The sequence below is a fragment of the Oryx dammah genome, unplaced genomic scaffold (assembly GCF_014754425.2).
Source record: "Oryx dammah isolate SB20612 unplaced genomic scaffold, SCBI_Odam_1.1 HiC_scaffold_29, whole genome shotgun sequence".
NCBI classification, from domain to species: Eukaryota; Metazoa; Chordata; class Mammalia; order Artiodactyla; family Bovidae; genus Oryx; species Oryx dammah.
Genome location: NW_024070213.1, coordinates 20,606,440 through 20,632,627, shown reverse-complemented (window position 1 = coordinate 20,632,627; position 26,188 = coordinate 20,606,440). Strand labels below are relative to the sequence as shown.

The 26,188-nt window shown below is 44.9% G+C and overlaps 1 protein-coding gene across 2 annotated transcripts in view; it reads right to left on the bottom strand.

Annotated features, from left to right (window-relative positions):
* ETV6 (ETS variant transcription factor 6) overlaps positions 1-26,188 on the bottom strand; it is a 285,447-nt gene that overhangs the window by 152,035 nt on the left and 107,224 nt on the right. The window contains exon 2 of one of the 2 annotated variants that reach the window (XM_040235194.1): positions 11,584-11,713. In XM_040235194.1, the coding sequence (XP_040091128.1) occupies positions 11,584-11,713 (130 nt within the window). The remainder of the gene's footprint in view (positions 1-11,583; positions 11,714-26,188) is intronic. The other variant, XM_040235195.1, reaches the window with a different exon arrangement.

Genomic DNA, 26,188 nt, shown 5'->3' with positions numbered 1-26,188 from the left:
GAAGGAGGGGAGTATGGCCAATTTGGAAAGCCTGAAACCCAATGGATATACCACCGAGAGAGGGAGCACAGAGAGTCCATCATTTGTACAGGTTACAGGAAAGGCAGACGTGCCCCTAGCTGCTGAGGGGATTCCCACAAATCACGCAGTTGGGGTCAAGGAGGTAGTTACCAGAAGTCACACCTGTGCGTAATGCACTGGGCCAAGAGCCAGGCTCACAGCCGATTCTCAGGCCAGAACGGTGTAGGGGCTTGGAGGACAGGGGAGTGGGCCTGTAGCTCTAGTCTGAGGTCCTGGGAACCGAGGGAAGATGCAATTGGCTAAGGCAGCCTTCAGGAGACCTGCAAAGCCCATGAGCTGGCTCAGGTTCCCAACCCACAAAAGCATCAGCTGATCTCAGCATGGGCAGCGTGGGGAAGCACCCTTCAGCGTCAGGGAGTTGAATTTCCAAATTTCTTTGCGGGAGAACATCCTCACAAAACCATCACAGCCAAAGCCGAAGACAATTTCCTGCGTCATTAAAATACCACCATCTGCACTAAAATGTGATGTTGAGCACATGAAATCAAGTGAATAATCATGAGCATTTTATAGATAATCCGCCACTGCTGATACGCCTTATATTCCTCTTCTGGAATTAAAGAACAAAAAAAAAAAGTGGCTAAGCTGGGAAGAACCCAGGGACATTACATACTCAGGGTGAGGAAATGATGACCCTGGGAGGAAGAGTGAAGTGTTAGAGACGACCCCGCCTACTACTGACCATACTGGGCCAACACTGGGCGGGCTGACCCCTGTCAAGGGCGTCCACTGCTCTGTGACTCTGCAATAGCTTCCTGGAATGCAGGTCATGAGGGTAAAACCCAAGACATCACCAGGTCAGACAGCTTTTCTGAAGAAGTGTGTGAGATTAATGAAAAGCATTAAGAAGTGAAATGTTTTCATTCGTAAACCCATCAACATTTCTACTGTTGAATAATAATCTGTGAGGCAGATTATCACTTTTAAAAAGATGGAAAATTGTGAACAACAGAAACCTCTTTTCACTTCATTTTGTTTTTAACACTCCAGCCTTTATCGACACCTGAAAATAAGTTACAGATACCAGTCTACAAAGAGGCTTGAATTTGAAAGTTTATCTTCTTCTAAGTTCAAAAGATGATTTAGTGTCTGTCTCAGATTTTATTCCTTTGGCATTTTTTGTTGGCCATTTATATAAGTTTTGCCTAAATTAGAAAAAAAAATCAACCTGCAAGTCTGGATTTTCTCTTTCTAACCAACAGCTAGAGAAAAATGATTTTCAACAGTTCCTAGTACTTTTACAAATCAACATGGTGAAGTGAATACAAGCCTGGGTTCTGGAATTAGATCTGGATTCAAATTGCGGCTCCTCCGCTTTCTCTGTGTGAACTCTAGCAAATGATGCACCACTCAGACACAAACCAGACAAAACATCTACCATGCAGTATTAGCGATTATTCAGAATAATATACATAAAGTTTCTGGCATTGAGAAAGTGTTCAGTAAGCAGTAGTGACAACGACTTCTCATTCCACACTCTACTGCAACAGATTCCCTAAGGTGGTATCTCATACACAGTCAACCTCAGAACGGCTCCTAGGAAAACCAAAGCATTTGTAAACTGTAAGGTGGGGGGTGATGACAAAAAAAGAAACTGATTTGCAAAGGTAAGCCACTCTTGGAAAACAAATGGATAAACCCTAACCCTGTTACTTCTAAAGTGGAGCTACAGGGACTTCCCTGGTGGTCCAGCGGTTAAGAATCCCCCTCCCAATGCTGGGGACGCAGGTTCGATCTCTGATCAGGGAACTAAGATGCCACAGGCCAAGGGGCCACTGAAAAGCCCAAGTGCCACAACTACTGAGCCCACCTGCTCCAGAGAGAGCACACAACTAGAGAAGCCCCGATGACACAATGAAGATCTTGAGTGCCAAAACCAAGACCCGACACAGTCAAATAAATAAACAAACAAATGAAATAAAGTAGAGCTACATAAATACCCGATAGCCCGCTAATATTTTTTAAGAGCATGTTATTTGCCAACACTTACCTAGGTATCTTTTTTTTAAAAAGTGACTGTTATCTATCCCCTTGCAAACCTTCCCCTTCTTATTTGAAGTGAACCATTTTAGTGAAAGCTTCCACTCCAGCTCAGAGAATCCAGCCCCAGCAAAAACTGATCAAACAACATGTTCTCTGTGCAGCCCTGCATGGGTGAGGATTTTCCTCGCAGGCAGCCTATCTGTACCTACCACATACCCAGAGCTCTTCATCCAGGATCCACAAATGTGGTCTGCATTTCTAGGACTGAAATCTTAGTGCCCCATTTGAGACTATTTCTATGCATGATCTTGAAAGGACTGAAGCTGAGGCTCCAACACTGTGACCAGCTGATGCAAAGAGCCGACTCACTGGAAAAGATTCTGATGCTGGGAAAGACTGAAGGCAAAAGGAGAAGGGGCAGCAGAGGATGAGATGGTTGGATGGCATCACCAACTCAATGGACATGAACTTGAGCAAACGCCAGGGTATAGTAAAGAACAGGAAAGTCTGATGTGCTGCAGTCCACAGGGTCGCAAACAGTCAGACACAACTTAGTGACTGAACAACAACTCTTCATGATCTCGAGGAGCCAAAGACTAATTTCAGAAGAATGGGGTTCAGTCCAGCTACCCAAGATGGGAGCAGTAAATATTGGGGGGTGACTAATTACTCTTGGGAATTTACAGTCAGCATATGGTCCGGGACAGGGATTGCTTAAATCTCTCAAATCCTACCCTATCTTCCTTCAGAAGAGACCAGAAAAATCAGCCCCCTGTCCCCCCAGAAACACACATGGATGCTTCAGGTTACCAAACCAGAATCCTCTGAGGGTAACGAGTGAAATCAGCAACACTCGATGGCCCTTGGTAACAATGACCTCTGGAAATATATAAAGATAAACCACACAAAGTCACATCAGAAACGCCAAGCGGGGGCTTACCTAGTGGCTCAGTAGTCAAGAATCTGCCTGCCAATGCAGGAGACACAGATTTGATCCCTGGTGCGAGAAGATACCGAAGCCTGTGCCCCTAGAGCCCATGGCCTGCAACAAGAGAAGCCACTGCGATGAGAAGCCCGTGCACCACAACAAAGACCCAGCACAGCCAGAAACAAAGAAAGAAAGAAGCTCCAAGAGTCTGAGCCACTGTGAACTCAGGCATGAAGCAAATGGGGAAAAAAAGTACCTGTTGCTTGATGATGGAAACTTGCTCACATCTGTACAGACTCGGCGCAATCAATATGCTTTGTGATAACACAGAGGAGGTGGGGAGGAACCTAGGCCGAGCACATCTGAGCCAACATGACGTTGCATCTTTATCAGACCAGCCGGCAAGTGTTAGGTAGACAGATGTGAGGATGATGGACAGGGAGCCCCTCAATCTGCAGAACCCCCGAAAACACCAAGAGAAAGATCACAGTGGTACCGATAGTGGGGAAGATCCAAGGGGAGATGGGAGAAGGGACACAGAAGAAATGGAAATAACATTTCTTATTTCCTGCTGTTCAAGTCTATTCATAGAACAGACTGGTTCCCGTCGGCTTTGCTTTTTAGACGGCTCTCTTGCTTAATCTGTCATAAATGTTCAACACTGGGTGTAGAATGGAGCCAGGTATCTCTGTATCTCTGTCATGGTAAACAACCCACAGCACCAGGTAAGGACAACCCACAGCCAGAGGCTTCTGCTGTCTACTTCAAAATTTCAAGGTAAGTGAAAGCCTTTCCCCCATTCCTTGCAGGACCAGAGCCACTGTGTTGGAGCATTCGCCAGAGGAACTGCCTTAAATGTACACGGAGCGCATGGCATGAAATGCGAAGCAAAAGAAAAGGTCAATAGACCTCTGGTAATATATTTTTTTTCTTTTTTTTAAAAAAAGACATCTATAAATAGCTGCATTTATTGAAGCTGCTTCCTTATCAGGAAGCATGGAGCTAGGAATTAACGTCTGCCTGCATCGGAAATTCTTGCAGACAGCAAACCCAAAAAGGAAATTTCCCTTCCAAAAGCATCCTGGCTGTTCTGTTGTGGCCTGTTTTTTCTCTTCAAGCTCTTTGAAGTAGCTACCCAGGACCCCATGAGGCTGGAAAAGCAGAAAGCCTTCAAGCATTTTAAACTAGAACGTGAAGGCCCCCAAAGAAGGCTTGCGGGAAACACGGCAGAAAATGCTGGTGGCTGGTCATCGTTGTTAGAAGTCATGACTGCTTTGTTGAGATACTGAGAAGGAAATCCTTCTCTGTGTCCTTGCCTCAACTCTGCCAGTGACGTCACAGCACACCACAGGCATCTGGGGAGCCCTGACATTTGGCTGAGGACACGGAGGATCTGCTGGGTCTGGGGGGGAGGGTGAGGAAGGTTGAAGAAAAAGATGACAGATCCAGGCAAGGAAAGAAAGTAGTTTCAGACAGAAGCACACTTGTGGTATGGGAATGGTCAAGGCCTTGGGGTGGAGTACCCCAAGGCAGGACCAAGCTCCCAGGAATCACCGAGTTAGAAAATAGAACTCATTTCCATTGTGACTTCGGGAAATGGTCTCAGAACATGCAGGCAGAACTCCAGGCCCTTTCTTTAATGAAACAAGCAAGCACATCCACGCTCCTCTCCACCCCTGAAAGGGAGGACGCCCCTCCTAAACAGGCGATTCACTAGCTGTGAAAACTGAAATAGAGCTCTCAGTGAGTTTGTGGTTACTGTTCGCCAGGCACTGTGCTAGGTGCTACACGCAAACTACCTCTGATACGTATAGGAAACACTCATCAACTCTATTTCAATAAAAAAATTTTTTTAAACCCTTGAAAAACAAAAGTTGCTAAGAGAGCAGATCTTAAAAGTTCTCATCACAAGAGAAACTACATGTGGTAACAGATCTTAACTAGATTTACTATGGGGTTCAGTGGTGGCTCAGTGGTAAACAGTGTCTGCAATGCAGGAGACCTAGATTCGATCCCTGGGTCACGAAGATCCCCTGGAGGAGGACATGGCAACCCACTCCAGTACTCTGGCCTGGAGAATCCCATGGACAGAGGAGCCTGATGGGTTACAGTCCATGGGGTCACAAAGAGTCAGACATGACTAAGCAATGAACACTTTCCCTTTTCAGGTTATTATGATCATTTCACAATATTCTGAATTACTGTACATCTGAAATTAATATATTTCAAAAAATTTTCTGGATTTTGATAATCATACTGTGATTATGTAAGAGAATACCCTTGTTCTTAGAAAAATACACAGAAGTATTTAGGGATAAAGATTTAAAAAGAAACCCTCATCAGTAGGTGTGTTATGCAATTTGAGTCTTGGAGAGGGGAACTCATCTAACAGAGGCAGCCCTGGGAGGCCAGTCTCTTGTGTCTGTCCCAACCCACGTCTTTTCTATTGCTATGCTTTTTCACTCGGAAGCTCAGAAAGAGCAGTGAGCCCTGATCCCAGGAGGCAACTCCTGATGAAATGCCAGGGAAGTTGTGGACTTGGGTGAGTCCTCTGTGGCCAGCACTGTTCTTCTAGTGGCGAGAGAGATACTAGTCTTTAACCTCAGCTCACAGGACAGTAAAGAGGGCGGAGCAGGAGAAACGGGTGAGAAAAACCAAAATGATTATCCATCAAGACAGGTGCTTGTTCCTGCCAGAAGCCAGCCTGCTGGAGGATCAGCACCAATGAATGGGCTAGCGCATTCCTAGAGCCCTCGCTGCCCCAAGTCCCCGCACCCGCAGCCACCCAGACACCAACAGTCAGCATTGCCCCTGCTTTCAAGTCTGTGACACTCTGCCATCATGCTTTCTCCCAAAAAGGCTAAGTGGTGACTTTGGGAACAGAAATCAGATCAGATTCTTCATGTGCCGTATTCAGTAAAACTATCCTAGCCCCAGTAATCTAATCAATAAAATAGGATTAGTAACACCTAGGATGGCTGCATGGTTAAATGAGACCATATATATGAACATATTTTGTTACTTACAATAATGTAAAACGCTAATTATGATTATACTTAATTCCCATTTTTTGCCTCTTCTCTGGGACAGGGAAGAGCTTGAAAGTATATAAAATTGTTGGCCGCTCCACTCAGTAACTAAGAGAGACACAGCATCTCCTTTCACTCCCTGGCTCTGACCGGGCGCTGCATGTCACATGACTCTCTTATACTCCAACACTCTGCTGAGAGTGCAAAATCGCCAAAGAGGGTGAGCAACCAGGGAACGTTTCGATAGGAAGACATAAAATTAAATTATTAAACACATGCAAGTAGGAGCTGTAATGTAAGGTTTCTGAAAGATTCACAAGCAAAGGAAGGAGAGAGCTAAGGGACTGTTTCTGGTGTTCTGACGCTAGAAAACTCTGAGCAGTTATTACGGCTATTTATTAACTTGCAACGTCATACACCATAACCCGATTCAATGTGATGAATGAGCCCTGGGTTCTGATTTTTAAATATCAACCACAGGAATTTTACAAGAGCAAACTGGCACCACAGAAGGCAGAGACTCCAGGCAGACAGCATCATCTCAGCCTGTGATTAGAGGCGGTCATGTCAACTAAATGCAAGATGATTATGTGAAAAGGAATTTAATAAAGTAAAGGCATTTAGTAATTTCAATTCTGCCCTGTAGATCTGAAATATATGCTTTGTGACCACTTGGATGGCCTTGGACATCGCGATCTGAGGCTATGTCACAGGGCTGGCATCAGCCCCTAAGGTATCTCTGCTGTACTCCTCGCCACCCACCACCCATGAACTTAGAAAAAAAAAGTGACCCCTGGGCAGACAAACTAGAAAGAATCTCTCCTTCACACCATGAAGGTCTGATGAGGCCCTTCACTGCTCAGAGAATCAAAACTGGCCTTGTCCAGCCACTCTCGGGGGCACCACGGTCCTATGAGTTTTTTCAAGGTATTGTGAAAGGTTTGGGGACCTCCCAGGTGGTGCTAATGGTAAAGAATCTGCCTGCAATACAGGAGATGTTAGAGACTTGGGTTCAATTCCTGGGTTGGAAAGATCCCCTGGAAAAGGAAATGGCAACCCATTCCAGTATTCCTGCCTGAAGAATTCCATGGACAAAGGAGCCTGGCAGGTTACCGTCCATGGGGCTGCAAAGAGTTGGACATGACTGAAGGGACTTAGCATGCACACATGAAAGGATTATGTCCCCTTTAAAGAATGGAACTTTTCATTTTCACCTACCTGCTGTAATTGTCACACTTCAGTTCCTCTAGCCTCAAGCTTAAAAAAAAATTTTTTTAATACCTTAGACGGAAGGAAGGGGAAAAAAATATCTTTCTGTCATTTCAATAAACATACTTGTGTTTGCTTCCTGGTGCAGCAGGGAAGTTCCAAGAAGCTGCTGGAGGACTCCTGCAAGGGAGTGGAGAGTGGGGGTCAGGAGGCCAGACCAGGATGGCAGGCAAGCCCTTCTCCTCTGGCCTCCCCTCCTCTCCTGGGCCCAGACTGCCCTGCCTGCCCCTATCAAGTTCTCTAAATCACCATTTAACAGGTTGCCCTATTTATCACTATCTGTGTGTTGTTTTTTTTTTTTAAATCACAGGCAAGTAAGAGGAAAAGGAATTACTTTCTACTTCTTAACAGCTTCCTAATTTGTTACACTGTGTCTTCCATTTGGCCCTGTGTTTGCAGAACAAAATGGTGAGAAACCCACCGAACAAGAACCTTAAATATTAGGATCCTCACCTTCCCTTTTAACCAGGAAAGGCTAGATATTGAATTCAGAAAGGAGGAAACGGAAGGGTTAAAAGAGAGAGAGGATTTATCTGGAGATCAATGAGGATAAAGGGAGAAAAGAAGCCACTGGAGGCATACCAGGCTGGTGAGTGTCTCTTTAAAACAAGCAACTAAAAACGCTTTCAAACTAGCAATACCATAAATGTCCTGCTGCTGTCTTGGCTCTCAGATTCTTCCCCGTACTTTCCATGAGCATTCCACTGGGAATTGTCTGGAATCCCAAATTTGAACAGCAATAACCAAATTCCCTTGTCAGAAGATTTATTTTCTTTTCGGCTTGGAAACTCAGCTGGGAGGCATCCTCAAGTGTACAGCCCAGCCGCAACCAACCTAGAGGCTTCAGGAGATGTTTCTCGAACAGCACAACGGGCAGCTGAGTTTTGGAACTCGCGAGAGAGGCGGGCAGCTCAGCCTCCCGTGGAAAGTCCCAGCTGAGGACAGATGGCAAGAGCCTGGGAACGGGAGGATTCGTTCCAGATGTGGGAACCAGTGGTGTTACGAGAGGGCCAGTGCAGATGCCAAGGAGGGCTCTAACGTCAGGCTGCCCAGAGAGTAGCACTCAGACAAAACAATCACCATGAAACCTAAATCTATCACCTAATGACTGATTATGTTTTAAGGCCAGCGGTGCTCTGCTACGGTTCTATATCGGATAATTCTCTACGTGGGTATCCATCCAACCATCTATCTACTCATCCATCCATTATCCAAGCGAGAAATGCAAACTATTCGACAACTGATCCACCAGTTAGAACAGATTCCAGCCAGAAACCAGCCCTCTGGCGACATCAGTGAATACTGGCTAAGTGTCAACCCTGAACTTATCCATCCATCCAAAAGGTACATAGTAAATATACTTACATCGTGGCAGGATAGATAAGAGCCCAGGTGGGGCAGTGGTAAAGAATCTGCCTGTCAATGCAAGAGACTTGGGAGACGTGGGTTCAATCCCTGGGTTGGGAAGATCCCCTGGAGAAGGAAATGGCAACACACTCCAGTATTCTTGCCTGGAGAATCCCATGGACAGAGGAGCCTGGCCAGCTATGGCCCATGGTTTCTCGAAGAGTTGGACATGAAAGCACACACACAGACACCCAGGCTCTGGAGTCAGACAGAACTGAGTCTCCCATTGACTGGGTGACCCCAGTAGTTTGTTCACATTCTCTTAAGCCCTAAATTCCTTATGTGTGACACGGATATAGAAAGAATATATACAAGTATTGCTGTGAGAATAAATAAAATAATTTCCACCAAGGACTTCACACAGTGCCTGCTACAAAGTCATGCCAATAAATAAATAGTAGCTATGATGCTTATGTGCTAGGCACATGGCAGGGCCTGGCCAAACAGTGGTGAACAGCACAGCTGTGACTCAATGAGGAAACTCTACTCAAGAAAAAACGTTACAATGTCTGTATAAAAGAAACAGTCCCAAGTAGGGAAAATGATGTCTTAGGTGAGGTCACAATATTTTCAAGGTAAGAGGGCTGTTAAACATTCTCCTGTCCAATCACCATCTTGCATGGCAGGAAAACTGAGTGTTATGATGGCTGACTCACAGTCAAACAGCTCGTCTAACAGCAGAACTAGTTAAGGATTAAGATCTGAGTGCCAGTTCGTTGTTTGTTAGTGCATTTTATCATGATAACTTTTTATGGAGAGGAAGCGCTAGGGTAAAAGAGCCTCCATATGTGAAAGTCATCCAGCGGCAAACCAAGAGTTAGGGCTTTCTTGGGATGCGGGGGTGGAGGTGGGGTGGGGGTGGGGAGCGGGGTCGGGGAGTGAGTGTGTCAGTACAGAATTCAAAAGCCATGAAAGAAACCTCAGCTTATTTAGAACAGGAGTTCATCATTTCCTTTTCTCTCTTTATGGAGACTCCAAGCTCTGCAGGGGCAAGGAGCTGGGTCTACTCTCTCCATTTCAAAGTGCCTGGCATAGTGCAGGTAATCAGTAACTGCTTGTGGAATGAATAAGTGAATGAGATTAGTAGCAGGCATGCTTTGTCTGCATGGCCTGAGTCTGTTCCATCCTGAAGTGAATGTCCTAGTCATAGAACAGCTTCTGGAGAAAAAGAAGGCTCACAGCTGGCTGTGGTCTCTTTCCCAGTCTGTCTGCTCACAATACTCACTGGTACCACAACGCTCCAGTTACTGCAGACGACCATGCCCACAGTCATGACCCTGACACCTTCACAGTCCTAATCTCTTTAAAGGTCATTGTGGAGAAGATGGTAGACTGAGGCTAGAAGGTGCTGACCACAGTATACCAGCTTTGTAAACACCGAGACATGGCAGGCTGCCTGAAGGGGGTGAAGGGTGCTCCCACCCCCCCTGAAGTTTACAGCGACCATCCTCACTGTGAAAGAGAAGGGATATGTCAGTCACACCCGCCAGTACCTCCTAGCGTCCCAGTCATCTGATCTGCTGAGTAGGCACAGACAGAGGAAACAGAAGCCTGCATCTTCCCCTCTCACTCCCCACTCTTAGGAAGCAGCTTTGGGCTTTCTCAGGAGGGATAAGCCACGAAGAGCAGAATAACCCAGGGAGCACGACTGTGGCAGAAAGAGACAGCAGCTACAACCAGACCAACACGCAGGTCATGAGAAATCAAGTAGGGAAGGGCCAAGGTGACTCCCTCCCCCTGCCGAGTCCTCCGTAAACTGAACCTGCATCCCGAGGGTAACAGTCAAGCCAGCGGACCTGGCATTTTCCTGGACACCGCAGCCAGGGCAGAAATCAAATGATCCATTCTCCCCGGCCACACCCAGCGCCCTGGATCTTCGGGGCTGAGAGGCAGCTCAGAAGAGAGACAAAAAGGAAAGGGACAGGTGTCAGGTGCTTTGGAGGCTGGCCCCAGCAGCCCAAGTGTGGGGCCCCTGATGCCCTGCCCAGCTGCAGCTGAGGATTCAGGCAGGGGAAGTGGAAGAGGAAGGGGCAGAGCAAGCTCAGAAGAGAAAGGTAGAACTATTACAAAATAATGGGAGCTGTCAGGTGGCTCACCGGTAAGAAATCTGCCTGCCAATGCAAGAGATGTGGGTCCCATCCCTGGGTCCGGAAGTTCCCTTGGAGAAGGAAATGGCAACCCACTCCAGTATTCTTGCCTGGAGAATCCCATGGACAGAGGAGCCTGGAGAGCTACAGTCCATGGGGTCACAATGAGTGGGACACGACTGAGCGACTGAGTACCCACAATGGGAGCCTTGGAGGCAATGAAGGTACAAGAGAGGCAGAGAAGACAGGAGGGGAGGGAGAAAGGCCCTGTGTTGGCGTAAGAGGAAGGAAAAGAGCGACGATGATGGAAGAGGAGGGGACAGCTGTGCAAAGAAAGTTCAGTCCAAGTACCCAGCAAAAAGCAAAGGGGGGAGGGAGACTGGCACAGAAGCTCTGCAAAATTTAGGGGCAATGGAGACACAGAAGGGGAGGAAGTGTGAACTTTAGGAAGACAGACTCTCCCTCAGAGTTCACCTTGCCTCTTGGGAGATTCAGTGGAACCTGTAGGGCCCCTGTCATAGTCAGAGGTGAAATCGACGCACAGAGAAACAAAAACAGCGGAAGGCCCAGGAATCTCGGAATCTCAACGGTTTTCAAAGCCATTTTTGGGGATGGGGCGGCGGGAGGTGAACGATGCCGAGTTTCTGGAAACTGTAGGAAAACCATCTCAGAGCGTGCCCCCTGCCCGGGCTTGCAGCCCTGCCTCCCTCGGCCCATGCAGCTGACCCTTCTGTTTGACAGTCTGTCCGTCCACCCATTCCATCCATCCCCCATCCATCCAGGAAGCACGAACACTCACGCAGGTGCGCGGGCAGGCGGATCGAGTCTTCCTCCATCCTGAGCGCTCTGGGCACTGGTACATGAAGCGGCGTCGAGGAAGCGTAACTGGGCACCGGGCTCTCGGGGGGTGTGTATGAAATTCGTTCCTGCTGTTAAAAAGAAGGGCAGAGAGAGGGGAAGGGGAGAAAAGACAATGAAAGCCTGGAACCGAGGGGTGACAGCCGCGAGGTGGGGGGGGGCGTCTGGGTGCGGGTCACCTCTCCAGAGGAGACCTCTCCCCGTGCAGTTGTCTTTCAGATCGCCAGCACTCGGGATTTATAACAAAACGCTGAAAAGCTTTAAGATAGGGCTTTTCCTATGCGCTGGGGTCAATAGGTGTTCTTTTTTTTTTCCTCTTTGTATTAGTGGTTTGTTCCAGTAAAGAGGGGAGGCAAGATGAAGGGGATGAAACAATATATCCCAAGAGAATGTCATTAAAGACTCCTCTCTCAAAAATTACTCTTCCCGGTCACATAATTTGTGTCACCAATACATTAAAAACCATTTTTCTCTTCTCTGGCAATATCCCCAGCTTCTGATCAAAGTAGGATTCCATTCTTAGATCCAATGAGAGGAGAGCCCAAAATGATAGCTTATAAGTTTGAGGTTTCAGTTAATAAATCTACAAGCAATATTTGTCTATCACCTACCTATCCCATCATACAACCATCACCACCAAAAATCTCCAGGGTTTCACTTTTTCCTTCATAGCTGCGAATTATCTGCCACATCAACCAGTTATCTCCTTGCTCCCCTCGTGCTCCATCTTAGAATCAATATTTCTTTTCCTTCTGAAGCATTTCAAGAGATCATTCAAAGAATCCTCTGCATTTAAGGAAGTTTGGTTTAATTGAAGGTACTCACTCAACGGACAAGGAAAGGGGGAGGGGAAAGTCAGCACCTCCACTGTTTAAATTCAAAAGGGCAGTGTTTGTTACATAGATTAAAACAATGCGATGGGATGGGACAGATTAGTTTTAAGTTAAAATGTGGCAAATAATGGCAAGAAACTAACTATGCTGTTCAGTGGGGAGAGTAGTGCAATTTGCATCTTAGATCTGTGTACCAACTGGTTCGACTTGCAGTCCATACATAAACACAACTTCCGTTAGTTTCTGTGGTTTAACTGGGCAAAGTAAAGTGGGACACACACAGTCCAAAAATAAGTTGGGGGTGGGGATAGGGGAGATCGGCAAGGTGCCACTGTGAAAACAAACACCAAGAGCAAAAGAAAAATTATGGATTAAAATAAAGCCAAGGGGGTGTTTAGGTTTTACAAAGCATTCTCTAACATTTTATACTCCATCAAATATGCAAAGGGAAGCAGGGGGGTCCCCCAGCCCTGTAACCAAATTAAAGCTTCTCTTCTCATAACCTGGAAAGTTAGGCGGTTGTGGTAGGAAGTTTTGATTTTAAATGAATATATACATATTTTTGTAATTTCCGAATGGAATCGCTATACCTTCCCCGAGGCATCCTCAACTGGCAACTAGGGCCTTTGGAATATTTCTGCTTAAAAACACATCCTAAAGTTTCCTGGTGAATTTCTTAATTCAGGGAAGACACATACACCCTAGATTTCATTTCTGGATTGATTGAGGTGTCCTGTGAAAGGTCACCCAGGGGCAAAACCTTCAACTTCACTTTTCTTGAACTTTACCAAACATCACACATATTCTGAGCAACTCTAATTTAGGGATGAGTTATATTTTCGGTGTTTGGTTTGGGGTTTTTGAGGTGAAAAAGGCAAAGACATAAACACACATATGGGAAACATACGAAATCTGTTGAGGGTTTTTTCAAGGTGAGATAGGTTTTTAAAATATTTTAAATGGAGCCTGTTTTTTCTAGTTTAACAAATTCTTCATACACTTCAACCCTTGAATAACCCCTCACCCCACCCTAGTCCCAACATACGCCTCGATATCTTATCTACCGTTACTTTATTCCCAGAAATAGCTTTCTGTTTTGTTAGGGTTTTTGCAGAAGTGAAACTGTTGATGAAGAAAACCCTGTGCAACCAAAGACCTTTCAAATGGCAAGGCATGAGTATGAGAAAAAAAAAAAAAAAAAAGAAGATGGCATTTCGTAAGACGGTGACTTTCTCTGGAAGACAAGAGTCTATAACTAGTCTTCGTGAGTGAGAGGCCACCTCAGTCCCCTTACCATCTCCATCTAGGATGATGAGGAGGGAGAAACCCAGCTCTCCAAGCAGATTCTACTTTATTTCTTGGGAAAATATATCACCAGCTTGCTGAGAAAAAGAGTCAAGTCAGGTATCACCTTTAAAATGTATATATTCTGACTTGGTAAATTATCATGTTGTACCTTCTTTGGGAGCTTCCCTGGTGGCTCATTGGTAAAGAATTCACCGGCAGTGCAGGAGACCTGTGTTCGATTCCTGGGTTGAGAAGATCCCCTAGAGAAGGGAACAGCAACCCACTCCAGTATGCCTGGAGAATACCATGGACAGAGGAGCATAGGAAGCTATAGTCCATGGGGTTGCAAGAGTCAGACACGACTTGGTGACTCAATGACAACAAGCTTCTTTTTACTACAATTTTCAGAGGCAGCCCCATGTGTTTACACGTGCGTGGTTCCCTGTCTTTACTGCGACACTGAATGTCACACTTCAGGGCTTGCCCTGGGATTTCATGCCCTCCCCTCCACATCCAAACAGTTCCAGAAGAAGGCTACCTTGCTGTTTCATGAAAAGAAGGCCAGGTCTTCCCTGGTGGCTTGGCAGTAAAGAATCCGCTTGCCAATGCAGGAGACACAAATATGATCCCAGGTCTGGGAAGATCCCAAATACCAAGAAGCAACTAAGCCAGCGCACCACAGCTCCTGAACCTGTGCTCCAGAGCCCAGGAACCACAACTACAGAGCTCTCAAGCCACCAACTACTGACGCCCCCACGCCCTTGAGCCTGTGCTCCACAGTAAGAGAAGCCACTGCAACGTGAAGCCTGCGTGCGTACTGAAAGTAGAGAGTAGCCCCTGCTCAGTGCAACTAGAGAAATGTCCATGCTGCAACGAAGACCCAGCACAGTCAATAAATAAATAAAATTATTAAAAAAGAAGTCCAGAGACTGAGTCTCCTGGACCTTGAATGCTTCTCACTTCTGATACAGGTTTCCACTCAGCACTGTGGCCACACAGTAAGTCTGGGTTGGGAAGTTCTTGCTAAAAGATTTAATGAATGGGTTTGTCAGTAACAAAAGAAAGAATGGGTACCTTGACCCTGAGGGGGATAAGCAAAATGTGCTTCTAGGGCCTTGAGCAATTTGCTAGTGGCAGTTACACACCGACTGTGACCGTGGGTTCAGCGGCCAGGACAACACTCATCGGACCACAGAGAGGATGCTGTCCAGCGTACGGGTTCCTTTCCAAGGAAGACAAAACACACACTTGGGCATCCCATACCACACACTTATCTCCTTTGTCTTTCTGTTCATCTCTAGGGTGACTCACGTGATCCTCATTTTTAAATCTATTACTCCAGCAGTGCACTTACCAGGTACCATGGAACAATCAGCAGACTGTCAAAAGTTAGAAATACAAAACAAATACCAGTATCTCTGATGGAGACATCCAAGCAGAGAGACGTAAAGAGACTAACATCCAATTCTCCAAATAAAGGAAACCTCTTCATTCTCAGAACTGCTTCTCTGGCCCAACCCCAAGGAAGGGACGGCGAGTACCTGTTTACGGTACATTCACCTCGAGAGCATATTGTCAGTCGGATGAAAAGCAGAGGTGTTTTATCTTAACATTTCAGAGGGGAATAACCATTTCCTCAGGAGGATTATAAGCACTGCTCTAATTAAATTAAAATGCTGCAGACAGTGATATTAATGCATTCAAGTGTTGGAGGGGGGTTCACCGCTGGCGGAGGTCAATGATGTGACTAAAAATGCCATGATGCGGTTACAGGATTGTTTAGATGCTGAAAAAGGAAAACATGCTGCTCTCAAATGTGCAGACACAACCTATCAAACCAGCGGGCAGAACAAAAGGGAGCAATACCATTCCTAAGGCCGACGGTAATACCTCGGGGGTTGGGGGTGGTTGCAAGAGCGGTGCCAAGCTCTGGAAAGAGAAAATAAAGCTAGAAATAGTTTTAGGCAAAGGATGAAATGTAAATGTTACTCACCATTATAGAAAGCTTAAAATTTTTTTAAAATGGCATGTGCAGTTAGGGTTGCGGCAGGCATGCTACGGAAACCAAAGTGAGCTCCATCCATCCCTTTCCTCACTCCTCCCTGACTGCAAAGGGTCACATGGTACCCATCTAATTCTGCTCACTGCTTTAAGGCTTTATTTTATTAAAGGGTAGTTGATTTATGCCGCTGTATTAATTCCTGCGGTAAAGCAAAGTTACACGCACGCGCACGCACGCAGGTATGCGCACACACGCACGTTTGCGCACGCACGCGCACACACGCACGTATGCGCACACACGCGCACACACACGCACGTATGCGCACGCACGCGCACACAGGCATACACGCACACACGCACGCGCACGCACGCACGCGCACACACGCACGCACACACACGCACGCACACACACGGGGCTTCCCTGGTGGCTCAGCGGTAAAGAATCCGCCTGCCAACTCAGGCGGAGAAGGCAATGGCACCCGACTCCAGTACTCTTGCCTGGGAAATCCCATGGGTGGAGGAGCCTGGTAGGCTACAGTCCATGGGGTCGCTAAGAATCGGACACAACTGAGCGACTTCACTTTCACTTTTCACTTTCATGCATTGGAGAAGGAAATGGCAACCCACTCCAGTGTTCTTGCCTGGAGAATCCCAGGGACAGAGGAGCCTGGTGGGCTTCTGTCTATGGGGTCGCACAGAGTCGGACACAACTGACGTGACTTAGCAGCAGTAGCAGCAGCAGCCAACTCAGGAGACACAGGTTCAATCCCTGGGTTGAAAAAATCCCCTGGAACAGGGGATCCACTATTCTTGCCTGGGAAATCCCATGGACAGAGGAGCCTGGCAGGCTACCATCCATGGGGTCACAAAAAATGTCTGTTATGACTTGGCAACTAAACATACATATACATATGTATGTTTATATACATATATATGTACATATATGTATATGTGAATGTGTATATATACATATGTGTGTGTATATATACACACACACTCACACACATTTTTCATATTCTTTTCCATTATAGTTTATCACAAGATACTGAATATAGTTCCCTGTGCTATACAGTGGGACTCTGTCGTTTATCCATTGTCTATATACTAGTTTGCATCTGCTAATCCCAAACTCCCAATCCATCCTTCCCATCCCCCCTTCCCCTTGGCAACCACAAGTCTGTCTGCCATGATTGTGAGTCTGTTTCTGTCAATTCAGTTCAGTCCCTCAGTCGTGTCCGACTCTTTGCGACTTCATGAATCGCAGCACGCCAGGCCTCCCTGTCCATCACCAACTCCCGGAATTCACCCAAACTCACATCCATTGAGTCAGTGATGCCATCCAGCCATCTCATCCTCGGTCATCCCCTTCTCCTGCCCCCAATCCCTCCCAGCATCAGTCTTTTCCAATGAGTCAACTCTTCGCATGAGGTGGCCAAAGTATGGGAGTTTCAGCTTTAGCATCAGTCCTTCCAAAGAGATCCCAGAACTGTTTTCCTTTAGAATGGACTGGTTGGATCTCTTTGCAGTCCAAGGGACTCTCAAGAGTCTTCTCCAACACCACAGTTCAAAAGCATCAATTCTTCAGTGCTCAGCTTTCTTCACAGTCCAACTCTCACATCCATACATGACCACTAGAAAAACCATAGCCTTGATTAGACAGACCTTTGTTGGCAAAATAATGTTTCTGCTTTTCAATATGCTATCTAGGTTGGTCATAACTTTCCTTCCAAGGAGTAAGCGTCTTTTAATTTCATGGCTGCAATCACCATCTACAGTGATTTTGGAGCCCCCCCAAATAAAGTCTGACACTGCTTCCCCATCTATTTGCCATGAAGTGATGGGACTAGATGCCACCATCTTCGTTTTCTGAACGTTGAGCTTTAAGCCAACTTTTTCACTCTTCTCTTTCACTTTCATCAAGAGGATTTTTAGTTCCTCTTCACTTTCTGCCATAAGGGTGGTGTCATCTGCATATCTGAGGTTATTGATATTTCTCCTGGCAATGTTGATTCCAGATTATGTTTCTTCCAGTCCAGCGTTTCTCATGATGTACTCTGCATATAAGTTAAATAAGCAGGGTGACAATATACAGCCTTGACGTACTCCTTTTCCTATTTGGAAGCAGTCTGTTGTTCCATGTCCAGTTCTAACTGTTGCTTCCAGGTAAATTCAGTTGTGTCATATTTTGAATACCACAGATAAGTGATACATATAGTACTTGTCTTTGTCTGACTTCCTTCACTTAGTTTGTTAATCTCTAGATCCCTCCAAGTAGTTGCAAATGTCATTCTCTCTTTCTTTTTTATGGCTGAGTCATATTCCACTTTATATACACACCACATCTTCTTTATCCATTCCTCTGTCGATGGACATTTAGGTTGTTCCCGTGTCTTGGTTATTGTGAATAGTGCTGCTGTGAACATAGGGGGTGCATGTATCTTTTCGAATTATAGATCTGTCTGGATATGTACCCAAGAGTGGGACTGCTGGATCATATGGCAACTTTTCTGTTCAAGCACTCTCTATATCATTTTCCATAGTGGTTGCACCAATTTACATTCCCATCAACAATGTAGGAGGGTTCCTTTTTCTCCACATCTCTTCCCGCATTTGTTATTTGTAGATTTTTTAAAATGATGGCCATTCTGACCAAGGTTTGGTAGTACCTCACTGTAGTTTGGACATGCATCTAATAAGTAACAATTCTGCTGATTTTTAAGCTGGCTGCTTAGAATCTGTGACAATAGTGTAAATCAACCTCATGCATTCTGGGTTCAGTTAGGAGAATGGTGTTTCTCCTGCTCCCATGTCTTCTCTATGACTGCATTTTACAGACTACAAGAGTTAAAAACTGAATATTATCATCATACACACACACAAAAACTTTCCTTTTCAAAGTGATTTAATATAGAGCTTCTAGAAATCATGGGGATCCATGCATTTGTTTTTATACCATGAGCTCTTTGAAAAAGCTGCAGGCCTAAGGAGCTTAAACCCTATTCCTCATTAAATAAGAACCTTCTGGAAATAAAGATAAAGCATTTCTGGAATCATGAAAAACAGAAACAAAGTCTGCTTATACAGTCCACTCTCCCCATCTGGGGATTCAACCAACCACAGGTCAAAAACATTTGAGGGGAAAAAGAAATTTTGGGAAGTTCCAAAATGCAAAACTTGAATTTGCCAGGTGCTGGAACTATTTACATACAATTTACATTGTATAGGTATTGCTGTTATAAGCAATCAAGAGATGGTTTAAAGTATACGGGAGGATGGGAGGATGTGTGTCGATTATATGCAAGTCCTATGGCCTTTTTTTGTAAGGGCCTTAAGCATCCATGGATTCTGGTATCCTCAGGGGACATGGAACCAGACTTCCACAGATATCAAAGGACAACCACACTTAAAAGATGTTTTAGAGGCAATTTCAAAGATTCCTTGACCATAGAGCTGAGATGCCCTTGATTTAGGAACTTTTCCCAAAAACAGCCCCCATAGTGAGTGCCAGGACTACTCCAGTGAAGGTTTCTGAAGCCCAGGTAAAGCCTTGAGGACAAAGACTGTCATGGAAACAGTGGTATCTCTGGACCATTTCCCAGGGAAATACGGTAAAAATGCTACAGGTGCACTTTTTGTCCTGTTACACTTTGTCCTGTGTCCCTTTACTGTGCTGAAAACTGGCAACCCAGACAAGAGAGAAAGCAACAGACACCAAAGACACAGTGGTCATGCCGGTAATATTCAATATTTCCAGGGAAGGATCTCCTTTCCACCCTGCAGGCTTTGAGCAAAGTTGCCTGGGAAAGCTGAGGCTTGTACTACAGTCATCTTCTATAGACTAAAAGAAGAAATCTCCCCTATGAAAAACTATTTGGTGAGATTTACTATGGCAACCCACTCCAGTATCCTTGCTTAGGAATTCCCATGGACAGAGGAGCCTGGCTGGCTAAATCCATGTGGTCCCAAACAGTCCGACACGACTAAGTGACTAAACAACAACAACTAAACTGAAGTCTGAATACACAATCATTTAACTACACTCTTCTGGCTGCAAAATAATTCAAAGTAGTGGTTTAGGCTTTCATTAATAAGCAAAAGCAACACATCACCAAAAAACTGAACAAGACTGAATTTTGAGCTGCACAGTTTTCTAGGTTTTTAGTGTCAGCGATCCAAATAGCACGCATGAGAACCTAAACTAACACATTCTTGAATGCCAGCGTCTTTCACTTGAAAAACTACATTGAATATTTTGTTCACCCCCAAATTTAGCAAGATCAACTTAAAGAACTTGAGAAAAGATGCAAACGTCACTCTTTGCTAAAACGTACACACTGTCACAGCTCACAGCATCTTTGATATCTCTCCAGAAAGAATCAGTGTACTTTAGGATCTGGGGTGAGGAGAGTAACTTTAGGATCTGAGGAAATCAGATACGACTTTTGGAAGAGAAAACCAGGTCCATCAAATCACAGCAGTGAAGTTGTGATGCTGTCTTGCAGTAGATGTCCAAACAGGTGGCCCGAGTCAGCTTTCCTCTTAAGAGTCCAGCTCGTCTCCTAAGGGAACCATCCTTTCTGGGTGCTGAGACAATAGGCTTTTACACCGCAATTGATCTTTGGCTTTTAACATGCTTGCTGTCACTTCCAGAAAGAAAAATGGAGGACTTTCCTGTTAGTCCAGAGGTTTAAGAATCTACCAGGCAATATAGGGGACATGGATTTCATCCCTAGTCCAGAAAGATCTCATATGCTATAGAATAACTAAGCCCATGGGCCACAATCACTGAAGCCCGCTCACCCTAGAGCCCGTGCTCTGCAACAAGAGAAGCCACTGCAGTGAGAAGCCTGAGCACTATAGCTACAGAGTAGCCCTAGCTCGCCACAACAGAGAAAGCCTGCATGCAGCAACCAAGACCCAACACCCCCAGAAATAAATGAATAAGGAAAATGGGAATATGCCATGAAAACAGGGTGGGCAGGAACTACACTCCTGGTCTCTGGAGCTACACCCCCACCTTGGTCTTCCAGATGCCTGTGCAGTCCTGGAAGGAAGGGTGCACCCCACCATCTACACTCACACTGAAGTGGAGTCCTTCCTAGGAGCCCAGCTTCACCTCCCCAAGGAGTGCTCTTCTTTTGGACATTGAAGAAGATGGATTCAGGACCTGAATTATGTAGATTCCAATGTACTTACATGTCAGTCAATCCTTAAAGAAATCAACCCCAAATATTCAGGGGTTGAATATTTGGTTGAATATCAGACCTTCAGGGAAGGTCTGATACTGAAGCTCCAATACTTTGGCTACCTAATGCAAAGAGCCAATTCACTAGAAAAGACCTTGATGCTGGAAAAGACTGAAGGCAGGAGGAGAAGGGGGTGACAGAGGATGAGATGATCAGATAGCATCACTGACTCAATGGACATGAGTTTGAGCAAACTCTGGGAGATAATGAAGGACAGGGAAGCCTGGTGTCCTATAGTCCATGGGGTCTCAAAGAGTTGGACATGACTGAACAACTACATACTTATAACTGAAATAGTCCATTTTCTCCACATCCTAAAGTCAGAAGACAGTGTATTGTATTTAAGAGCTACAATTAAGTCAAAGCACCTTCAATCTTTCTTTTGCCCAGAACTGAATTATCAGTGTACAAATGGATAAATAAATAGAAGCACTGGCAACAGGCCCTGCAATCAAGCACTACTGTAAAATGTCATTAAGGGTTCATTCTCCCTATGACAGTTATGAAATTGTTCAGCATTCACCAAGCATCCACTACGAGCCGAGGTCTGGACCAGACTTTGTGAATTCTGCCCCCATTAAGTCCTGGAATTCCAAAGATGGGCCCAATACTAAAAATTTCTGGCCAGGACATGGAAACAACCCAAACGTCCATCGACAGAGGAATGGATGAAAAAGATGTGGTATTATACAATGGAATATTACTCAGCCACCATTAAAAAAAAAGGATGAAATAATGCTATTTGCAGCAACATGGTTGCATTTAGAGACTGTCATACTGAGTAAACTCAGTCAGGTGGAGAGATACAAATATGATATCGCTTATACGTGGGATCTTAAAAAATGGTACAAATGAACCTATTTAGTGAACAGAAATAGTGTCACAGGTGTAGAGAATAAATTTATGTTTATCAAGGGAGAAAGGAGGGAAAGGATAAGTTGGGAGATTGGGATTGACATACATACAGTACTATATATAATACAGATAACTAGTAAGAACCAACTGGGGATTTCCATGATGGTCCAGTGGCTAAGACCTGGGCCCCGAGTTTGACTCATGGTCAGGGAGCTAGATCAAACATGCTGCATGTAAGAGTTTGCACGTTGCAACTAAAGACCTCATATGCCACAGTGAAGACTGAAGATCCCGTGTGCTGTAACTAAGACCTGATGCAGTCAAATAAATAAATATTAAAAAAAAGAACCTACTAAATAGCACAAGAACTCTATTCAATACTCTGTAATGACCTATATGGGAATAAAATCTAAAAAAGAGGGGATATATGTATAACTGACTCATTTTGCTATACAGCAGAAACTAACACAATATCATAAATCAACTATACTCTAATAAAAATTAAATAAAAAACATCTGTATCACTTTACCCATAAATACATATAGGTACTCATATATAAATATGGGATTCCCAGGTGGAGCAGTGGTAAAGAATCCACCTGCCAAGCAGGAGACATGGGTTTGATTCCTGGATCAGGAAGATCCCTTGGAGAAGGAAATGGCAACCCACTCCAGTATTCTTGCCTGGGAAATCCCATGGACAGAAGAGTCTGGTGGCCTACAGTCCATGGGGTTGCAAAGAGTCAGACACGACTCAGCGACTGAGCGCACACACACACTCATAAATATACTCCTCAGAACACATGTTCCAACCTTTGTTGGAAAAAAACATTGCAACAACCAGGGAGGGAAGCTGGTAGCATTGGAGTGCTGGGTATATGCTTCTCACGAGCCCTCTATTTTATTTCAGACTCACAGTAACCCTGCAAGGAAGTATCATGACCCCTATTCCACACGAAGAACCTGATCTGAAGATGGCAGGGAGTAAGCCATTTCTGCAAGGCACCTGCTCAGGAGATGGTATGGCTGGTAAAAAGAGGAGAAATGAGAACTTATATGCAAGTTGGGCCACTCCATCAACAGTGGCTTCAAAAGTTCTGAGGAATCCCATGAGGTAAGTTCAAGCTTATAAGAACAGCTGCAGTTTTGGAATATTTCATTGCAAATATTCCAGTGGGGTCCCTGAGGGTCACCCCACAGAAGCCTCTGAGCCAGGAGGCTTACTTCCTTAAGCCATGGCTTCTCCTACTGGGAACACAGATGCAAAGAGTAAGTGCCTTTAGCTGAAGGAAGGGGACTAAACAGAATGTATGAGGGAGCCCCCTGGCATGACCCCTGAAATCCACCCAGGGGTGCAATTTACCTGAAGGGCTCCCTCAGCAGGGCCATAAGGGAAGTTACAGACCACTGGTGCCTATAAGGACTTCACCTCGTACAGAAAGCTCATCTTAGGAGATTTCTGAATTTTCATGCTCCTTTTTCTATTTCTGGGATTTCTATGCTCCTTTTTCTCTAACATTTTCTTCAACTACCACAAAAATTATTTCCCTTACTCAGTGCCTTTCCATTTAACCAGGAGTGACAAATTTAAACGTGCAGGTGAGATGAACAGGAGCAGTGGGGAGGAAAGGCCTGGTCAACATCTATTCGGGATCTACTGGTGCCTTGAGCCCTGTACTGAGGAGATGCTGAGTCCAGAAGCCCATCACAGAGGCCGCCATCCAGCAAGGCTGGTCCCGTGGTCTGAAGACTCACCCTCTCCTTCTAGCAAATGAGGGAGGGATAGAGGCACTGTGGGGGCCTGCGGGGTAGAAAGATTGAACAGATCTGCACAGATGTTTTAAAATACATAAGGGCTCATGTAAGACTGAGTGAAGGCAGGCTATAGTCCTTAGCATTGCAAAAAAGTCAGACAAAACTTAGAGACTAGACAACAAAGCCGATTTAAGCTGAGGCTGAAGGGTGATTCTGAAACAGGTCCCCGGGCTGGGAATTAACTAACGCAGAACCTGAAGGTGCCTTATAACTAAACTCCAAGATGCTGCTTCTACATGTTCTCATATCCCCCAGCAAGTCAACGCTTATTCATTACATTGTGGGCAGAACAGATCTGAAAAAAAAAAAAAAGACCAGGAGATAGGTTCCCTTCTCTATCAACTAGCCCCCCACCCTCCACCCCAGCGCCCTGCACATGATCCAAGGGTTCTACACAATATAATTAGAAAAAAGCACTAATATCTACAACTTGGAGCAACCCTTTTGAAGACAAGCACGAAAGCCAAATCCACAAGTAGCTTTCTTTATTGTTCTAATCGTAAAACATCTTAATTAAGATCCTTTCCAACACTGAGATGCTATGAACCTTTTTTCCTTCTGAATTTCTGAAATATTTCCGACATGAATAGTAAGCAGACTCTCAAGCTGTGATTTCTTTTCATGCCAGGTTGTGGTTTCCAGGGAGGCCTATGCTTGAAGGATGCTCAGCTCCTTTGGCTGGAAGCCAGTACTGAGGCAGGCAAGGTCACAGGCTTAAGACACGACAGGGAAAATGAGATGCATGCCACCCCATGGCCCAGATTATACCCCTAATCCCTGCCAGGATGCAGATGATGGCATCTCTGGTGGAGATGAGGTGAGCATCACACATCACCATCCTGCAAACCCCAGAAGTGCATGACCTGAGAGTGTGTCACTTCGGTGTAAGAAAGGTGGTGGGACTTCACACAGGAACAGTCAGTGTCACATCTGGGAAAAATAGTCAGGTTGTGGGATTTATCCACAGATGCCCCTAAGCTTTTTGATCCACCTTTTGAAAGCAGGGTCATCAAATCCTTTCTTCCTAATTTTTTATTTTTTTTTATTATTTATTTATTTATTTATTTTTAAAATTTATTTATTTATTTTTAATTTTTACTTTACAATTCTGTATTGGTTTTGGCATAGATTGACATGAATCCACCACAGGTGTACATGCGTTCCCAAACATGAGCCCCCCTCCCACCCCCCTCCCCACAACCTCTCTCTGGGTCATCCCCGCGCGTCAGCCCCAAGCGTGTCATATCCTGCATCAGACATAGACTGGCATTTTTAATTTTTTAAAATGTTTTTGTTTAATTTTTTTAAAGTATGATAACACATTTACAGGAGACTTGGAAAATACAGAACAAAGTTACATATAGTTCAGCTACGTGTGTGTGTTCAGTTACTGAGTCGTGTTTGTCTGTGTGTGTGTGTTTAGTCACTGAGTCGTGTCCATCACTTTGGGATCCCATGGCCTGTAGCCAACCAGGCTCCTCTGTCCATGGGATTGCCCAGGCAAGAAGGTTGGAGCGAATTGCCTTTTCCTTCTCCAGGGGATCTTCCCGACCCAGGGATCAAATTTGTGTCTCTTATGTCTCTTGCACTGGCAGGCAGGTTTACCACTGAACCACCAGGGAAGCCTAGTTCAACTACGTATTACAATTATTTTTTAAGTAAGACTTTTAGTTGGAGTTTCAATATCAAACTCTCAAAAATTAACAGAACAAAGAGACAGAAAAGTCAAAGGATACAGTAGCCTTGAAAAGCACTATGAACAAATTCAACATAATTTATATAGTGTTCACACAATAACAGGATAGAAATCCTATTCAAGTTCCCATAGACTATAAACTAGGAGACACTGGAACATATCCAGGCGCATAAAACGAGGTGCAAATATTTCATGTATTGAAATCATACAGAGTCTGTTCTCTTATCACTACAGAATTATGTTAGAAATCACTATTAGAAGATATTTGAAAATAACCCTTGTATCTTCAAGCCCAATGTGACATTTACCAACAGAACGCTTTAACTTAGGCATTGATAGCCTCAGTAAAGTTAAAAGACTGAAGAAACACAGAGGGTGATTTCAGAAAAGAAAGCATCTAAATGAGAAATTAATATCGAAGATACTTTTAACATTCCCATATATTTGGAAATTAAATGTCCACTTTCAATTGATGGGTGCATCTAAGAAGCCGTAACAAAGGACTTCTTAACTAATTCTAGTAGCAGAAGCAACAAGAACTTAAATGAAAAGCAGCTTATATCCAGGGCACAGTCAAGTGCAGCCAAGTTCGGCTCTTGATTAGCTGCTTTCTACTCCATTAATGCTTTTCCCTCTAATGCTTTGGCGATTAAAATTAGCCAGTCTGCAGTGTCCCTGCCTGGGGCTAACAAGTAATGAACTGCGAGCGTTACTATTTAGTTGTATCAAGGGCGCCATTAGAGAGAGCTTCTCAATTTCTCCCCCTAAAGGAAAGAAACCTTCCAGGCACGTTCTACCTGCCACACGGCTGCT